Below are 17644 nucleotides of genomic sequence, written 5' to 3'. Positions count from 1 at the left end.
ACCCGGGACCTCCTACCTTATTCTATTATATTTGAATTTTTATACTCAGCGTTCCGAACTAATTCTCCTGACAAAGATGATATTTAGCCTAACCTTACCTAAACAAAACAGTTTCACTAGAAAACATCTGAGCCAATTAAAAAAAAACTGACTGAAACTGGCAAAAAAAATCATAGGACCTCGCTCAATGGAAGATCAATACTACAGCTGTGAAATCGAGTCTCCCTTTTTTCCAATTTCCTTCTGAAATCCTATGACATAATATATATATAAATAAATAATAATAAATAAATATACAACGACAATACACACACCGCCATCCAGCCCCAAAGTAAGCGTAGCTTGTGTCATGGGTACTAAGATAACTGATGAATATATATATATATATATATATATTCAATGAAGTAAAAAAAAAAACAACAATGATTACTCACGTAATAGCTTGTCTCTTAGAAGGTAGAGCGATATATCTCTGTACCATGGTCTGGTTGACGGAGTTAAAACAGGTCCAGTACAAAAATCCTCCTACCACCGCACCCCATCCAGTCTGGCGCTCATATGGTGAAAAGCTCCAACTGAAATGTTAAAAACATGTCAGCTAGTAGAATACACCAGAACACCTTAGCTTTAGTTTTAAGTTAGCGAATGTAATATGACCAATTCAATGGTGCAAGTGATAGGCTACATAATAAGCAATTTTTGAATATACCTACCTACCGTGTTGAGATGAAAAAATATTCGTCGCGCATAACAGACCTATATACTCGTAACGACCATTGCTCTCAGTTTATTATCACGATGAGATATTAATTGACGATTGTTAAATCTACATTAAAAATCTATTTTCACCAGTATGTTGCACAAGATTATTTATACACCAAATGTCTTAAAATAATATACAAATATTGATAAAAGTATTAAGTTATACCTCGAACATAATTATTATTAGTGAGATCCTTTGTGTCAAAGATAATAAAGTTGAAGAGATAACGTTTTCTTTGAACGCTCTAATATCTGAACTAACCTTAACCTAACTAACTATTGTAGGTTACAAAAATTATATTATATAGCCCAATATCCGGATGGTGACGGCAGATCAGAATACAGTTGTCACCCCCGTTCTTCTTTCGTGGGCGTCGTACTACTACTGTAAGGCTACTAAAGCAGCAGCGACCTCTGTGATACCATATACTTCGATCACCAACACGTCTACCCAGCGCGCATAGTTAGTGATTACGGGTAAACCCGTTGGGAGAGTCCTTGAATCCAGCAGTGGACTGTTATTGGCTTCGAATTATGGGCTATTTAAAGTCAGTCATGCTTAGAGCAGAAACGAAATGATAACGTTGGCGGGCAAAGTGACGTGTGGATCAGATGTAAGTATAGGAAAAGTCTATTTATTAAAAATAGTAATAATTGAAATCATCATATTATTATAAAGAACATCCGCTTACATAAACAAGATAAATATGGTTGATACTTAGGTGAGGATGCTTACTTAAAATAATATAAGAAACAGGAAAATTAACTCAAACGTACGACGTCATAAAATTACATTTACCTATACATAACGTCGTTATTCGATCATTTTTAAAATTAGAAAATCATATTATAGGATGTTAAAAACAATCCGCAATAAAAATTCTCACGCTTTAAGATTAGAATGGTATTATGATAAATAGATTTTAATAGATTACTAAAATTTTCACACGTGAAAAATTCTGATTAATTATATTTATTGGTTAAGTTCATTGACTCATACTCGCTTTAACATAAACAAGGGGACCCTTGGACAATACGCTCAGGCATGTTTTAGGGAAACAAGATGGAGAGGCAGTGGCGTACACTAAGTTATTTACCAGGGTTTGCATACAGCAGGCATATTGCATCAAATAAAAATAATCCTCCTCATATACGAGTTATATATCAATTTTAGGGTAGGTTGTATTTTGTTGTTTTTTGTGTATCTGTTTTTGATGGTTGAGTTAGGTTCGCCCCAAAGAGACCCGAAAACCAAATTATATATTTATTTACTGGTAAAAATTGAAGCAATTTTATTAAACAATGCAATTAACTTGCGTGTTTGATTTAGTGGTTGGCAAGCTTGAATTAGAATCACGAGGTTTTAGGTTCGATTTCCGGTTGAGGTCATAGGTTGTTTGGAGTTTCAATAGGTCAGACCCCCCAAGTTATATATATGTGCCCAATTTTTTTTTCACTAACCTAATATAATATTATTAGTTAAAACCTACAAACCTATCTTGCCATAGCGTGGAGGACGAGGCCTTTGCCCAACTGTGGGTACACAATGATCTAATAATATATATTGAACCTAATAAAATGCAGATAGTTATCTCACTTAGACAGTTCAAGGCGTCCCGATTCGCTTGCAATACCAAGTACTGAATCAACGCCGCCGACGGCAAGCGTTCCCGCCGCTGCCACCAACATAACGCCTATAAACATCACACCAGTTTGCACTGAGTCCGTCCATACCACCGCACGTAGACCACCCTGTTAAACAAAAAAAATGGTAAACAATGCAATTAAGGTCAACATAAGACAACAAAACTAGCAACATATTCAACAATTACTTATTGTAAAGTCAACATCTCACAATCAACTCGCAAAACGTGCGTAGAGGGTACATTGCCGAAGATCTGTTTCGTGCGGAGTATAAAGATTGAAGAAATCATAAATAACACCATACAGATTCTTCTTCTTTAAGCAGAGTACAGCAAATTAAGCTTAATTTTCATGATATTATATCATGGAATTCCGGAAAGTAACGACCGCTTCTATCCAATAGAAAAGAATATGTTAGAACATTTTAGTAAATAAATCTACTTACTAATACAGTGTATAGGCCACATATTGCAACCATAGCACCACCCACAGCAAAAACATTGAAACCGGTCACTGAAAACGAAAATAAAACTGTGAAATTGAATAAAAAACATATCATACAACATTGCAAATGCAAAAGTGCGTTTGTTAGTTTGTTCATTTATTTGTTACCAATGTTTGATACCCCTGAATTAACCTTGAAGAAACGCACAAAGATAGTTCGAATTCTGGATACGGACACGGATTTTTATCACTTCTTGGATTTTTAAGTCACCTGGGGACCATCCTAGCGTGATGTAAAATTACAAACACTTTATGTAACTTATTCACTTATCGATGTTGACGAAATTCTGCAAAATGATAGCTTACATACAGATTAAATGTTTTTTTTTCATAACTCACATTGATTAAATGCTAGTGCAGGAACGTACACAACCATTGGCAGGAACAATACCTGAAAACAATTACTATCTTTTAGAAAACACTTATTTCTATCATATAACAGCATAATTTCTACGTCGTTCACATGCTTACAATTATATCTTACAATTACAATTATACGTTACGTTGTTGAAATACCATCAACACGTACGAAGCGTTTTGGTTCTTCCTTTCTGATCCGCACCGCAAAGGCCTGGAATGCCCTCGCATCTTCCGTCTTCCCCGATACCTATAATCTGGGTACCTTCAAATCAAGAGTGAATAGGCATCTTCTAGGCAAGCACGCTTCATCTTAGGCTGCATCATCACTTACCATCAGGTGTGATTGCAGTCAAGCACTTGTCTATATATTAAAAAAAAAATAAAAAAATATATGTATGTCACAGACAACAGTTTATTTCAATGGCACGCAATTTTTGAAAATATTGTTGATAAAGATTCAAGTGTCTGTTTTTATGTAAAAACAACAGTTTTTTCTTCTAAATTCCAGAAGCCAGTTTTATTTTTTTGTCTGTTTGTTCCGGCTAATCTTCGAAACGACTTACCCTATATTTACGGGATCTTTATAATAGATAAGTAGACTTGCCCTGCGGTTTAAACCATAAACAATTCGGGCTGGAAGTAGCTTAGAATCGGGATTAACGCGTTTAAACATACAAACAAACAAATACTTCTATGTTATGATACTAATCGTAGGTCAATGAACTTAGAATACTTAAACAAGCTGTACGAAACTTTTAAATAAATAATTAATATTATTTGCTGTAGAACTATAATACAAGTATATATAGTATATATTAAAAGTAAGTATTATATTTTTTATATTATACTAGCTCACCCCAGCGCCATCTGTCGGGCTGATTTGTGAATCTAAACCATCCAGGGTTCCACCCAAACGCATCCAGAAAAGTTCATTCAAATCGGTCCAGCCTTCTAGGAGGAGTTCAGTGACATACACTCGTACACAAGATATATATATATATATAAAGATGTGTAGGTACATGAAGTAAGTGTATTTAATTTAATTTATTATTATTTATCTAATTTCGTAATTTATGTTTATTATTTAAGTATTATTTTGTGTACACGATAACTCTTCTTCTTAACTTCATGTACTTTGGAAGGTTGCCTCGTAGAGAACTTTTAAGCTATGCGGCCTCATAGCCTCCCATTGTACATTTTCTTTTTTTCTTTCAATTGTGTTTTTTTATTGCTAAGTCTTTGGTGTGCAATATAGTGTGTTTGATTTGAACACTTTTCGTTAGGTGATTAAAAACTATGATCGCAAAGTCGCAGGTTTTTTCGAAAAAAGCAAGTATTTGCTTTTTACAAACTACATTTTATTGATCCTTAATGCTTGATTCATCTCAAATATTCCTTTGGTTTTTCCTAATACAGTAATTATTGTTTTGCGGCAAATATTGTCATAGTGGGTACCTCACGTCATAATAAATTATCCTGTTTTAACTTTTACAAATATGTATGGGTATACCTAGTTACATAGTAGGTATGCTATAATAGTCGCTAACTTCATTGGCCAGACATAGCGACTAGTAATATAAGGAAGAGCGAGCTAGAATACCTCTACCGTCAGAAATTCTAGGAATGAACGTTGCGTTTGGTCCGAATATCTACAATATACAGATTGTATTTCATATAAATTCAATTAAATTACGATATTATTGATCCCACTAACAAATCATTTGGTTAAAAAAAAAAATCTCTCTTTAAAAAAATTAAAAAAGGAAACAATATCTCGTACATTTTACTTGTCAATACTTACTTAAAATTAGTTTTATCAGATACAAATAATTTTATGATTGGTTTCGTAAATTCCTAATAAGTATACCTCAATGTATTTTATTTATTTAATAAAGTTTTGTTTTTTTTTTAATTCTACTAAAAGTAAAACGTTGACTGCAAAATCAACTGGTGGTAATTGATAATATATTCTAAGATAACAGGCTAACCTTTGGTAATTCGGTATATTAAACCACCACCCAAATTGGTTTCCACGCGACATCGTACCAGAACGCGGAAATCGCTTGCCAGCACATCTTTGTCAGTTGGGTGGTAGCTACGGCCAAAGCTCACCAGACCAGAGAATATTAAGAAATTAAAAACTCAAAAAGCTCCTGCTGCGGATCGATCCAACGACGTTCCACTTAAAACAACGCGCATCGCTATGCCAGTTTGATTGTAAAATATTCTGAATTGAAACGGCTAGAAGAGGCAACTGTGATCATAAGCCGTAAACTAGTAGGCACAAGATACAAAATGCTTATTAGATCAATGTAAACCACCGATCACAATGAAGCAGTCGGTGTTTCTTTTCACGATGGACATTGGACCGTGGTCTTTGTCCATAAGAAGTGTTTGTTAATTAATACTCCTTCATTACACATTTTAAATTACCAATTGACTGCGCCTGCGCACTTCAGTTTCTAGCCTGAGTAAAGTCCAGATTTAGTACCATCCTTGACCGGCAATTATGATCTATTTTTATAATGACAATACCGTGACAAAGTACACCTACCTATTAGTTAAGATTGATTCACTAATCAGCGCTGTAACTAACCGTTTACTTCCTGTTTCTCTCTCAGTGGATCTTTTATTAATACGAGTATAATATAAACACGAGTATAAAAGATTTTGTGGTGACTGACCCAAAGACATCTAAACGTCGAAATTTTCAATTTTGATAGTAATTTATTGATATACTTTTTAAAAACTACCCCGAAGGGAATTAAACAGGGAAAGAAATCTATATGACAGATACACAGAGTTTTTTTTTTTTTTTATTAGTAATAAATCTTGTAAAAATGTGTGTGTACTATAATTTCAACGTAGGTAATGGTATATTTTACAGAGCTTACCGTGGTATGTGCATGTGTATTTTAAGTTATAATAATGTCAATTTAACATATTTATCTTGTAACAAAAGAAGATAAATGTTATAAATCTTTTTTGCTTTGAACAATGGCGTCTGTAACTTTGATAGAAAATTCAATTTTCTTATACAATAACATGCTATACTTGCTCATGCAACAATCGATATTTACATTTCTAACATACGCTTATACTCATGCGAGCCAAGTCTATGTTTGTGTTACTCAACTCTACCATGTTTTTTGCTCTACATTAAAACATTATTTGGGTATAGATCATAACTTTAGTTTTTAACTTTGCTTATAATTCTGCTTAGCATATACCTCCTCTTTCATGGGGTTTAAAACTACTTGCTTTTACTATTCCGGATGTATGAAAAATTATTTTATATAGTTATTAGGTATAAGCTTTGCGAAGGTAAACAGTGACCTGGTAGTAAATGACCTATATATCCGTTTAAAACGCTATTTTGGAAACAACCTAATTATTTTAGGGGTACAGCTTTGTCAATAAGATGTTAACTAGCCGCGGCCGAAAATTCACACCAGACCAGAACCAATTATAAACCCTCACCAGGAATCCAACCCGAGACCTCAAACATATTATAAACAAGTTAACAGACCGTCAGTTGCGCCAGAGAAATCGTATTTTTTTAATTCAAAAATACACCTATACGTACTTAGTAGAAAGAGTATTTAACCCAAACTATGAATCCTATGCAAAATAGGTGGAAGTAAACACAACTACAGTTGTTTTATGCTGATTAGCATCGTTGTTATTCAACAAAATTGACTTTAAAACACCTTAAACAATACAAAGTTGTCATGTTGACCGTATGACCTGACAATACCCTCTTTGGCCCTAAACCATTGCGGACATTCACCTTAAGTATGTGATTTTTTTTGAGATACCATCAGTTCGTTATTTTCATCAACAACAGCGTAATAGTCTACTGCAGGACTAAAGGCCTCTCCCAACGGGAGGGTTTGCCAATATCACCACTCGCGTGGGATGGTAGTAGTAAAAAGGATGCTGCCCGTTATATTCCCTGAGTTGCCGCTTACGATACCAGCACGGCTAGCGTGGGCAGGAGACAATTATCTCCCCGGGGGGAAGGACAAAAATGTATCTTCTCCCACAGCTTTATCAACTCTCAGAGCATTGTCGCACAAGTGGAAATAATATTCAAATAATATTTGTATAATAGCAAACATGGACACGTCAATTATATCCCCTGTCAGGGGATAAAGAAGCTGGTTGTCATTTTTTCCTCTTCTGGCTTGCTTTAAAAATATAATTTTTTTAGCCTGAAATCTTACTCTCACTGAAATTAAACAAAGGCTAAGTTATTTCTGGACTACATAGCTTTCTACTGGTGAAACAAGGGTTGAGTAGTTCATTAGTTTCGGAGCATATTCAGTACAAACAAACGAAATAAACTTTTTATTATTAGTAGAATAGACAAAGATAAGATAAAAGTCAAAGAAAAAGTCAACTTATGGACTAGGTAGAAAGACGCGATCAAACGAGTCGGGAGGAGCCAAGTACCTCCAAAACAAATGTGAATGTTCATTGGTAGGTACGATGTTGATGATGAATCATCAGCATACCAAGAATCCCTAAATCCGAAAAGGGCAACTATATATCAATTTCCAATATCAGACAGCAATAGCGAGGCGTGGCGTGATTTAATTATAAACTGATTAGGAGATAAGGTACCTACATGGAGGTCTCACTACAAGTTAATGCCAAGGACAAGGTAAACTTAAAAGTATACAACAACGCGTAAGTGTTAACTAAAACTTACCTGCAATGTTTGAATGGTAATCAAAAATCCCTTACCTCATCCAAAAGGAACAAAACTGAAGCTACAGCTCGAACATGACGGTTAAATCGGAGTTCTAAGTACTGCAACAAAATAATAAACAATATCAAAATATATACTTGCTAATATTTAATTTAAGGGATATTCAAAAATCACTTGTTTTAATGGTGACGAAATCTGCATGCCCGAGAGTACATAATGAGTATACAAACAGAGTGAATAAATAAATATTATTACGTCAGTAAAACCTTTTTTATTTAAATAAAAATCTTTTAGATTAATTTTAATATTTATCGTTAATCACTACCGCATTTTAGTCATTTTTTTTTCCATTCGCCAAAGAAGTATAACTTATAACGCGTGTACATAAGTACACACACTCTTTTTTTTTTGGTTCGCTAAAACGGACACATGCATAATATTATTGCTTTCATAATACAAGTAATTTATCAATAGACTATAGTCCACAGCTGGACAAAAGGCCTCTCCCAACAAAAGGGTTTGTTTGTTACTCTCCGTAATGTTCATAATGTTGCGTTTAGTCTACTAATACGCACTCGGTTTTTAGGAGTAGTAGAGCTTTTTGTGACGGAGCTACTATGTCATGCTTAATTCTGCCGTTAAACAGCATTGTTGTAATGCTGTTTTTCGGTCTGAAGGGCGTGGTTTCCGGTCTAACAAGAGGCACATCAGACTTAACACGTACGGATCAGGTTGACCTGCGAAGTGTTACATTCGATGGTTTTCGACTCATCACCATACAGGCCATCTGTTTAGTCCGTCAATTACCTATTACTATGAGAAAAGACTAACTTTTATTAGTTACTAGCTGTTGCCTGCGACTTCGTCGTCGCCGGTGTAATTACAGCCACATGAGGCTTGAATCCTACGCCTCAAATTGATTGACACAGGGCGGCATGTTGCAGGACCTGCTCCTTGCATGCCCTGTGAAGTGTTGCCCTGTTTAAAGGCGAGTCCCTCAATTATTACTATAAGAAAAAAAAACTTGGCCAGCGAGGTAGACTACGGGCGAAACCCTTCTCATTCCGAGATCCGTGCCCTGTAGGTTGGCCGGTAACGTGTTGATGATTATTACATGTAAAAGTGTGTCAAATTGCTATCTTTGTTTAGCTCAACCCTTGCACTGATCCTAATTAATTTGTGCTCCGAAAACTCGCATCCCGGAGACGGATACACGACTATTAATTTCGAAAAATAAAGTGTTCCAGGTTCAAGAGATTCGAGTTTTTGAACAAAAAAAACCTACTCTAGTGACGATTGGCAACCCGACTTCACACGTGTACCAATGCATAATGTATGCCTTATTGTTTTTAGTCCAAGTGTCAAATCAAACTACAATTGCGTCAAGCATGTGATAAGATTAAATATTTAAGTGATAAAAATAAATTACCATACACTGAGAGGTCTTCGTTCGAGGCGAACTAATAATGTGAACTCTTAATTTAAGGTAAATCACTTGTTAAATTAACAAATTTTAATTTAATTTATGAAGATTATGATGATTAATTAAGTAAAGAAAATATATATTAAATACGGTATTGGAAAGTAGGTTCAAACAACATGTGCTTTTCCTATAAGCGTGCGCCTATAAGAAATTAAAACTAGCAAAAAAAGTGGAAATGATAAGATACGGAGCGCCCACGTAGCATTTTAGGTCGCGTTTTAGTTTACAACGATTTGTAATCGAATCCGGTCATGTCACGCTTAGCTATAAAATCACAGCTGTGCAAATAGTGTGCACAATGCCATAATTCATATTTGCTCACCTAGATACTTATGTAACGAAATTCAAGGCTATGACACACATATACAGCTCTACAAAATGTAGTAATAAACCAAATTACATAGGTTTTAAATCAAAATTATGAATGCGTTAACATTAGGTACCTACGTTACATAACTAGGTTATTTAATGTTAAAATTAAAAGAAGGTTAAAAACTACTACCTCATTCTGTGACTTTCCTGTTAGTTGCTAAATGATTCCGATCTATTATCCTATTTATGTATAAATGCTAAAGTTTGTATAGATGGATGGATGTATGGATGTTTGTTACTCGTAACTAAAAACTACTGAACCAATTTGACTGAAATTTGAAATGGATATAGATTATATCCTGGATAACCACAAAGGCTGCTTTCTATCCCGGGAAAATTTACGGTTCCGCCGGATTCATGAAAACCAAAACAACCGCGTGCCGCGCCGCGGGTAACAGCTGGTATCGGATAAAGAAGAAGAAGAAGAAGAAACACTTTATTGCAAGTATAACATACAGGAAAAGAAACAGTTAGGAGTAAACAGTACACAATGTAGACATGCAAAGGCGGCCTTATTGCTGCAAGCAATCAGGCTGACATGATGATGATGAAAAATAAAGGATTATGATTAAAGAAAGCCGGCAGACAATCAGTGACTTTCCAACTGTACTCGGCGAAGGGAAACGGTCGAGTATATAACCGTCGCTGTCAAATTATGTATTTCGAAATAAGAAGGCTGGTTGGCAACAGTTGGAAAGTCACTGATTAGGAGAGCGTCTTAGAAGCCCAGAACTTATCACTTATCACTTATCTTACAAGATCAGTTATCGCTTACGTACTTAGTTTTACTAAGTACAGTGAGTATTCACATCTTGTGAATTAGTTTAAGTGACATTGTGAGATGATGAAGACGTAAAGAATGCCCGAGAAAGTTGTTTAAAGACCTTTCAAAGGTGAAATAATCATTTAAGTATTTACTTATATATCACCGTCACTTAACGATAAATAAGTATGACAATCGTAGGAGCAATCCAGGCTTCTTTAACTCATTTATAAACTTTTTTGTATTATGAATAAAGACATGAATTTGAATTGATTTAAATAAGCTATCACTATGTCACAATGTTTTTAAACTAGGTAATTTATTGTTAAGAATAAATAAAGGCTTTGTTTTGAATTTAATCACAATATTATGCTGGTTCTGTTGTTTAAAAATCTCGAAACTAAACTAATTTGGCATGTCAAAAATAATACTGTCCTTTTTCCACTGTATCCTCTAGAAAAGTAAAGTACTATTGTTAGACTATTGTTAGACATGCACTTTAGCCTGAGCTAATGTACTTACAACATTGGTACTAATGTCCTTTAAAACTAATATAGAATAGAGAATAATCTTACCTCATATGACGATGACAGCCTCAGAGTGCAGAACACTGGTAGGTACACAGTAGCTACAATTACACAGCTCAAAGTGACACCGACGATGACGAGCCAGTATTGCGTTCCGTAGTTATAGATCTCTGCCGGGGTCCCAAGAATTGTTACTCCGGAGACATAGCTGCGGGAAATAATCAACATTTATCACCATTGCCAGCATATTAATGTTCCACTTCTGGGTTCAGACCTCCCCTATCAAAGGAATGGGTTTTTAGGGCACAGACCCACAACACTGCTCCAATTTGATGACCAGTTTGTTGGTTTGCTGTACTATCTCTAAGAATGAGGGAAGAGTAAATACTCAAGCTAAGCCTAGCACACACAGACTCCGGTATATATGGGCTGTATCTTCAAAGACGCCCGTAATGAAATAGCGAGTGCTTAGATCAGACTGGACTGGTGTAAAGTAAAAAAAAAAACAAAAGGTACGGTTCAATTCGGCGGCCTTATTTTGCAAAATAGCGATCTCTTCTAGGCAGTCAAAGGCCTAAAAAGAAAATGCTTTAGATACATGGTAGGTGGCACAATATAGTTAATATATTCTCATCAAACCATTACAGGCCCACTTCAATGCACGGGTCTCCCCCCACAATGAGAAGGGTTTAGGCCGTAGTCCACCACGCTGAGTCCACCACGCTAATCCAGTGAAGTACACACGCCATTGTGGAGAACTCTCAGGCATGCAGGTTTCTTCATTATGCTTTCCTCCACCGTTAAAGCAAGTGATATTTTAATTACTTAAAACGCACATAACTTAGAAAAGTAAAAAGTGTGTGCTGGGAATCGAACTCGACCACCCGAAAGTGTAGCCGATGTCCTAACCAATGGGCTATCACCGCTTCTAAATAATATATACTCTAATACATATATATACAAAAAATCGTCAATAATTTCATATCTTTATTTACAACAAACGGCACATTATTGTGATCAAGCCAGGGAAACCTGTTAGTCAATATAAAAAATAAATTAATATAATCTTATTGATGTATTATAGCTTATAAGCATGACAAGATATAAAATGAAGTCCTAACAACTGGTCAAAAGTCCTTTTGCTATTTTTTTATTACATTACGTCAATGGCATAACTACTCTTAGCTAAGTTTGAAACTATCCTAACCTTAAGTACTCACACCAGATAGTAGATAATAAAGTACTTATCAGTACTTAAACTGAGTATATACTAATAATAAAAATGGAAATAGTGTCCGTTTGCAATGTCAAAATATTTACTAAATTCATACCTAAAATAAGTTTGTTATTATTTATAATTTTACGTCAACTGGCTTAACTCCGAAAGTTATATCTGAACACTTTAACTATACCTAAAGCACATGATGTTTCAAACAAAATTTGATTGAACCATCTGGCCTTACTTATTTGAGCTGACTATGACTTCTCTAATTCTTTTATCAGTAATTAGAAAGAAGATAAAACATTCCGTAACTAAATAAACCTTAAAACGTTTAAAAAGGCTAGTAACGAAAATAAATCCCTGAGATAAAAATATGCGAAAAAGTTGTACGCGAACGAAGTTCTATTAAACTACTAGTTATCTGGATTTCTTGTCAATGTTATCATAAAGCTAACTCTATCTCATTCATGTCAAATCCATTAATGTAGTTGCCAGTCATAAAAATTGTATGCAGATATTAAATTGTCACAGCGATAAGTCGTATAGCATATGCCTACCGATTATAATGACTTAAGAATGAACAGGAATAGGTATGGTGATTATTGAAAAGTTATAAATAAATAAATAAATATACTACGACAATACACACATCGCCATCTAGCCCCAAAGTAAGCGTAGCTTGTGTTATGGGTACTGTGATAGCTGATGAATATTTTGTTATGAATATAATACACATAAATACTTATAATATACAGATAAACACCCAGACACTGAATAACATACATGTTCATCACACAAACATTTTTCCGTTGTGGGAATCGAACCCACGACCTTGGACTCAGAAAGCAGGGTCGCTGCCCACTGCGCCACTGGGCCGTCAAGTTATAATTATGACATAGAAGGTTCTTTGATTGTGTTACAGTAAAATTTATAAAGTGGTGAATTATATTTGCCAGATATTTTATTAAATTGATTATGGTACGGGAGCTAGCAACGTTTGAAAAGTAAGAATTTTAGGAAAGCTGAGTTTGTGATATGTTTTCCTTCTTGCACTTTCGGTTAGTCTGGGCTATCTAGCTGGCGGTAGCGGTTGCGTTCATCAGTGCGCATCCTACCTGTCCAGGTAATAATCCTGGATTTTAAAAACATGGCTGAGCCATGGCCAAAGAGGGCTGCTTTCAGTAAGACTGCACGATTTCAAGCCAGCCGGCAAACATTTTTATAAACACAAGCTCGAAACTCAAACTCCCAAATTTTCTGCCAGATACCACAGAGTACTTTTCATATACTGATTTAAACATACCTTGCTATTAATGACATGGCGACTGGAAAGGTGGACATCGCCTTTCCGCCAAGCAAATAGTCTTTGATGTCCACGATGGCTTTATTCCTGGAACCCATAGCGCTGTACCATACTCCACCGGCGCAGGATGATGCGCACAGGACTCCAAACGCCACATAGTCCCCCACGCCGAAACCACCTTCTTTCATTGTGAACGACATTGTTTACCTGTAAAAGAAAATTGTTTCAGAACATTTATTAGCATATTCCGTGTCTTAGAGAGCACGTTAAGCCGCCGAACCAGGTTATGACGCTATAAACATTCATCCTCAAAGTTGGAGCAGCGTTTAGTGTCCATTTTATAATACCTTAGATTAGTACAGTACAGATGAAGAAGATGATAATGACTGATCTTATGCTGGGAGAGTAGAAGAAGTAAGCGATCGACAAGGTTAGATAAAGGTAGTGGAAGGGTGTAGAATCCATTATATTACCTGTTGCGATTTTTTTTGATCATCTTGCGCAGAGGAGCGCTAAAAGGTAGGTCAATGATAGTCAGATTTTGTGGGCATAATTATTATCTGTATATATAAGGTAGATTAAATTTTCAATATCACGTAGAGACTTCGAAAGTAATTTCGAATACGAATTCATTGCAAATATTACATGTTGTATGAAGCTAAGATCATGTAGGCTACTCTTATGTTGGGTAAGGAAACGACAGATTAGATACGTAATAATATTAAGAAGTAGTAAATGCAGAGGAGATATGTTTCAACTTCATAATACCTAAACCTACTTACATTTAATTATATTTTCATGGGACTTTTTATCATATCCAAGAAAATTTCGCCTTGTATTACATTGTTCAAGCTACTTAAATATTTATACGAAATATATCTCATTAAAACTTCAGTTTTATTCCGAAATAATTTTAAATTTAATGAAAGTGTCTGTCTATTTCAGAATAACTGAATCTTAATTATTTAATCATAATTCATTCATGTTCAAATGATTCATCATCACATCAACCCATTACATGCCCACTACATGCACGACGTCTCCTCCCACAACGAGAAGGGGTTAAGGCCATAGTGGGGGGAGGGGGTTTAGTCCACCACGCTGGCCTAGTGCGGATTGGTAGACTCCTAGTGCGGATTGGTGGACTCGTCTATATCGCTCTCCGTCCTTTTTAATAATTACGATTCAGCAATTTTTGATTTTTTTTTCTACCTACCAGTTAAAGACTTTCAAAGCATTTGGTAATTTGGGACCCTACCGTAAAGCTTAAATCATAATAATCCTTATTTTTCAAAGATCAACGTACCTCCATTATACTGTAATTTAAAGGTAATAATGTTTTAAATCTGTTGATCTACTTTTCATTATGGCTTGGGAAAGAAACTGAAACTATTTATATGAAATTTGTATGCTTGTCAAGTTTTAAAGTAGTCACTAGGTCTACTTTAAAACTTGACAAGCGGGAAAACATCATTTCTTTGCGGACGAGGGATATTCAATATATATATTTACTAATATACACTTATTACTTAATAGACTTAATATACAGAACAGACCTGGTGAAAATTCTCAAGGCAAGATTCAGATAAAGTATCGTTAAATTTATTGTTTTCCTTAAAGGCAATTATAGCGTCATCTTTCTTTTTAAATGTCAGTTAAGTATAAATATATAACACTACCTAAAAACAAACTGTGGTTTATCTGGCACTTAATATTACACATTGTCGCATGATTTTTTTTAATAGATGAATCAATAAATAAATAAATTTTCCGTTTGTTTTCCTGAGATAAAGAGAAGCCTATGTTACTCTCCGTCCTTTCAACGAACTTCATGCCAAAAATCAAGTGGATTGGTGGCTGAGCGAAGACGTAAGGGAAGGTCAAAGATACATACAAACACACTTTCGCATTTATAATATTAGTAAGTAAGGATTGAAAAATAAGAAATCCTTTACTAAAACGCCAAATGTAGAGCTTATTCCCAATATTTTAAAATTTCAGAAATGTGATTAGTGCAGCTAAATACTAATTATTACCACAGAGTAAGCACAGTGTAGAGGTTTAGCGTCGCAATCAATCGGTAGTATCAATAGAGGCGAGCAAAGGACTCACGCTACTGATTAAAGTAAAGGTATTTTCTCGCCGCGATACAATGTCGCGATGCTGTTTAGACAATAGCGGTATTTTATTATCCGCAGCCTATTAATGACTCACTTCTGGTAACAGGCTCCTTCTCTTATAGGAAAGACGGTTTTAGAGCATAGCACAGCATAGCAACATACCACGCTGCTCCATTGCAGGTTGGGGAGCTATTAAGGTGTTTGGTGCCGTTTGCCGGCATTTACCAAGAAATAAAAGACATGAAACTTAGAAGTTGCTTTAGAAAAAGAGCAACTTCTGGATTTCGTGACAGCTCCTTCTCGGAAAACTTCCGAATCGGTGTCCCTACTAACAGTTAGACTTGACATTTTAAAAGTGTTCATTCTTTATAATATTATAATATATGAACCCCCCTTCTATATATAAGCCTTGTCGAAATAAATGAATTTAGTTTTTTTTTGTTTCTACTGTATCTCGTTATACCGTGATATTATTATACATATACATATAAGTAGGGAATTATGATCGAAATATTCTCATCCTACACTTTAGCACGTATAGATAAAGAACCAATCAAATATAAAAGTATTTTATTTGCTCTTATCTAAATGATTTTGCAAGGCCAACCGGAATTATTTTAGTATCGATAGACCTACACTACGCTACTTATAACATTTACAGGTTTTTATTCTATAAAAGGATATTCGCGACAGAATGTTAATAATCAATACCTACAATGTTTGTCTCACTACCTATTTAGATTCCAATAGCATTAAAAATCACGTAGGGTATTCAAATCAAATAAAAGTATTGGATTACCTCAATTCCAAAGCAGTGATGGAATTTGTGTAGGTAGGTTGGAACCAGAATTTTAGGTTATGGGGTTGAGTTCCGCGACTCCATAAACTTCTTTCAAAATAAGGTATTCTTAACCGTGTGCTGATGGTAGATCAGAATACAGTTGTCACAGTCCCTCCTCTTCCCTCTGGTTTCGTATTATTATTATTTAACTCTTTATTTGTACACCACTATAAGTTAGGGAAATAAAAAAAAATAAAGTAATAATACATTTTTTTTTTTCAAAAATTGTATTTTACGAAACTGTTAATTATTTTAAATAAAATAAGATAATGTTAGAAAATTAAATAAATTTAAAAAATAATAATAATAATAGAAATACACGACATACAACAATAAGATGGAAATAGAATACAAAAGGCGGCCTTATCGCTTAGTAGCCATCGTCCGTAGGCTATTGTTGAGATACTTTTGGAAATCGCTTGAGGAAGGTATTTGATACTTCCAAACCTGATAATTATTATGTAGAAGTTAAGAGTTCTGAGGTTGAGTGTCGATTGTTGTCGTTGTTATATGACAGGTGTGTTGATCGCAAAGCCTTGTACTTGTTTAACAACAATGCTATTGTTATGCGGAAATATTTCATGGAATCTAAAACGGCAGGTCTTAGTCAGACTAAATATTGCTATCCTTTTCCACCGGGAGCATTATGAATAGGATTGCAAAACTTTCAGATAAAAAACTATGATATAAAATACGTAATTTGACGGAGAGCAGTTAGGTACTTTGGATAACTTTAGCAAATGACAACAATTGCGATAATCACCAATTACACAAATGATTCAAAAGATATTAGGTATGTGTAGTTACACACTGTATCACACCAACAGCATTGTTAAGTAATATTTAATTACCGCAACTAATGCCTGCTTTTACTAAACCTTTGGAACGCCTAAATCGAAGGCCTAGTGATTTAGGCGATGCGTAGACAACAAAAACGTTTCACCAACTCTTATGTGATGACTGTCTTAAGTTACGATACCGATTCGGAGAATCGTAAAGTTAAGGGGACTCGTAAACTGACAATTGACA

The 17644-nt window shown here is 34.9% G+C and overlaps 1 protein-coding gene across 1 annotated transcript in view; it reads right to left on the bottom strand.

Annotated features, from left to right (window-relative positions):
• Positions 1-17644, bottom strand: part of LOC120637308 (sodium-coupled monocarboxylate transporter 1-like) — a 30825-nt gene that overhangs the window by 10128 nt on the left and 3053 nt on the right. Inside the window, exons 2-8 of the mRNA XM_039909089.1 lie at positions 13655-13861; positions 11178-11337; positions 8020-8085; positions 3250-3301; positions 2852-2919; positions 2360-2514; positions 435-575 (exon numbers count right to left, since the gene is read on the bottom strand). Of these exons, the coding sequence (XP_039765023.1) occupies positions 435-575; positions 2360-2514; positions 2852-2919; positions 3250-3301; positions 8020-8085; positions 11178-11337; positions 13655-13854 (842 nt within the window). The 5' untranslated portion in view covers positions 13855-13861. The remainder of the gene's footprint in view (positions 1-434; positions 576-2359; positions 2515-2851; positions 2920-3249; positions 3302-8019; positions 8086-11177; positions 11338-13654; positions 13862-17644) is intronic.

The sequence above is a fragment of the Pararge aegeria genome, chromosome 3 (genome assembly GCF_905163445.1).
Source record: "Pararge aegeria chromosome 3, ilParAegt1.1, whole genome shotgun sequence".
Taxonomy (NCBI): domain Eukaryota; kingdom Metazoa; phylum Arthropoda; class Insecta; order Lepidoptera; family Nymphalidae; genus Pararge; species Pararge aegeria.
The sequence above is the reverse complement of the archived record's forward strand: the minus strand, read 5'-3'. Positions and strand labels throughout refer to the sequence as shown.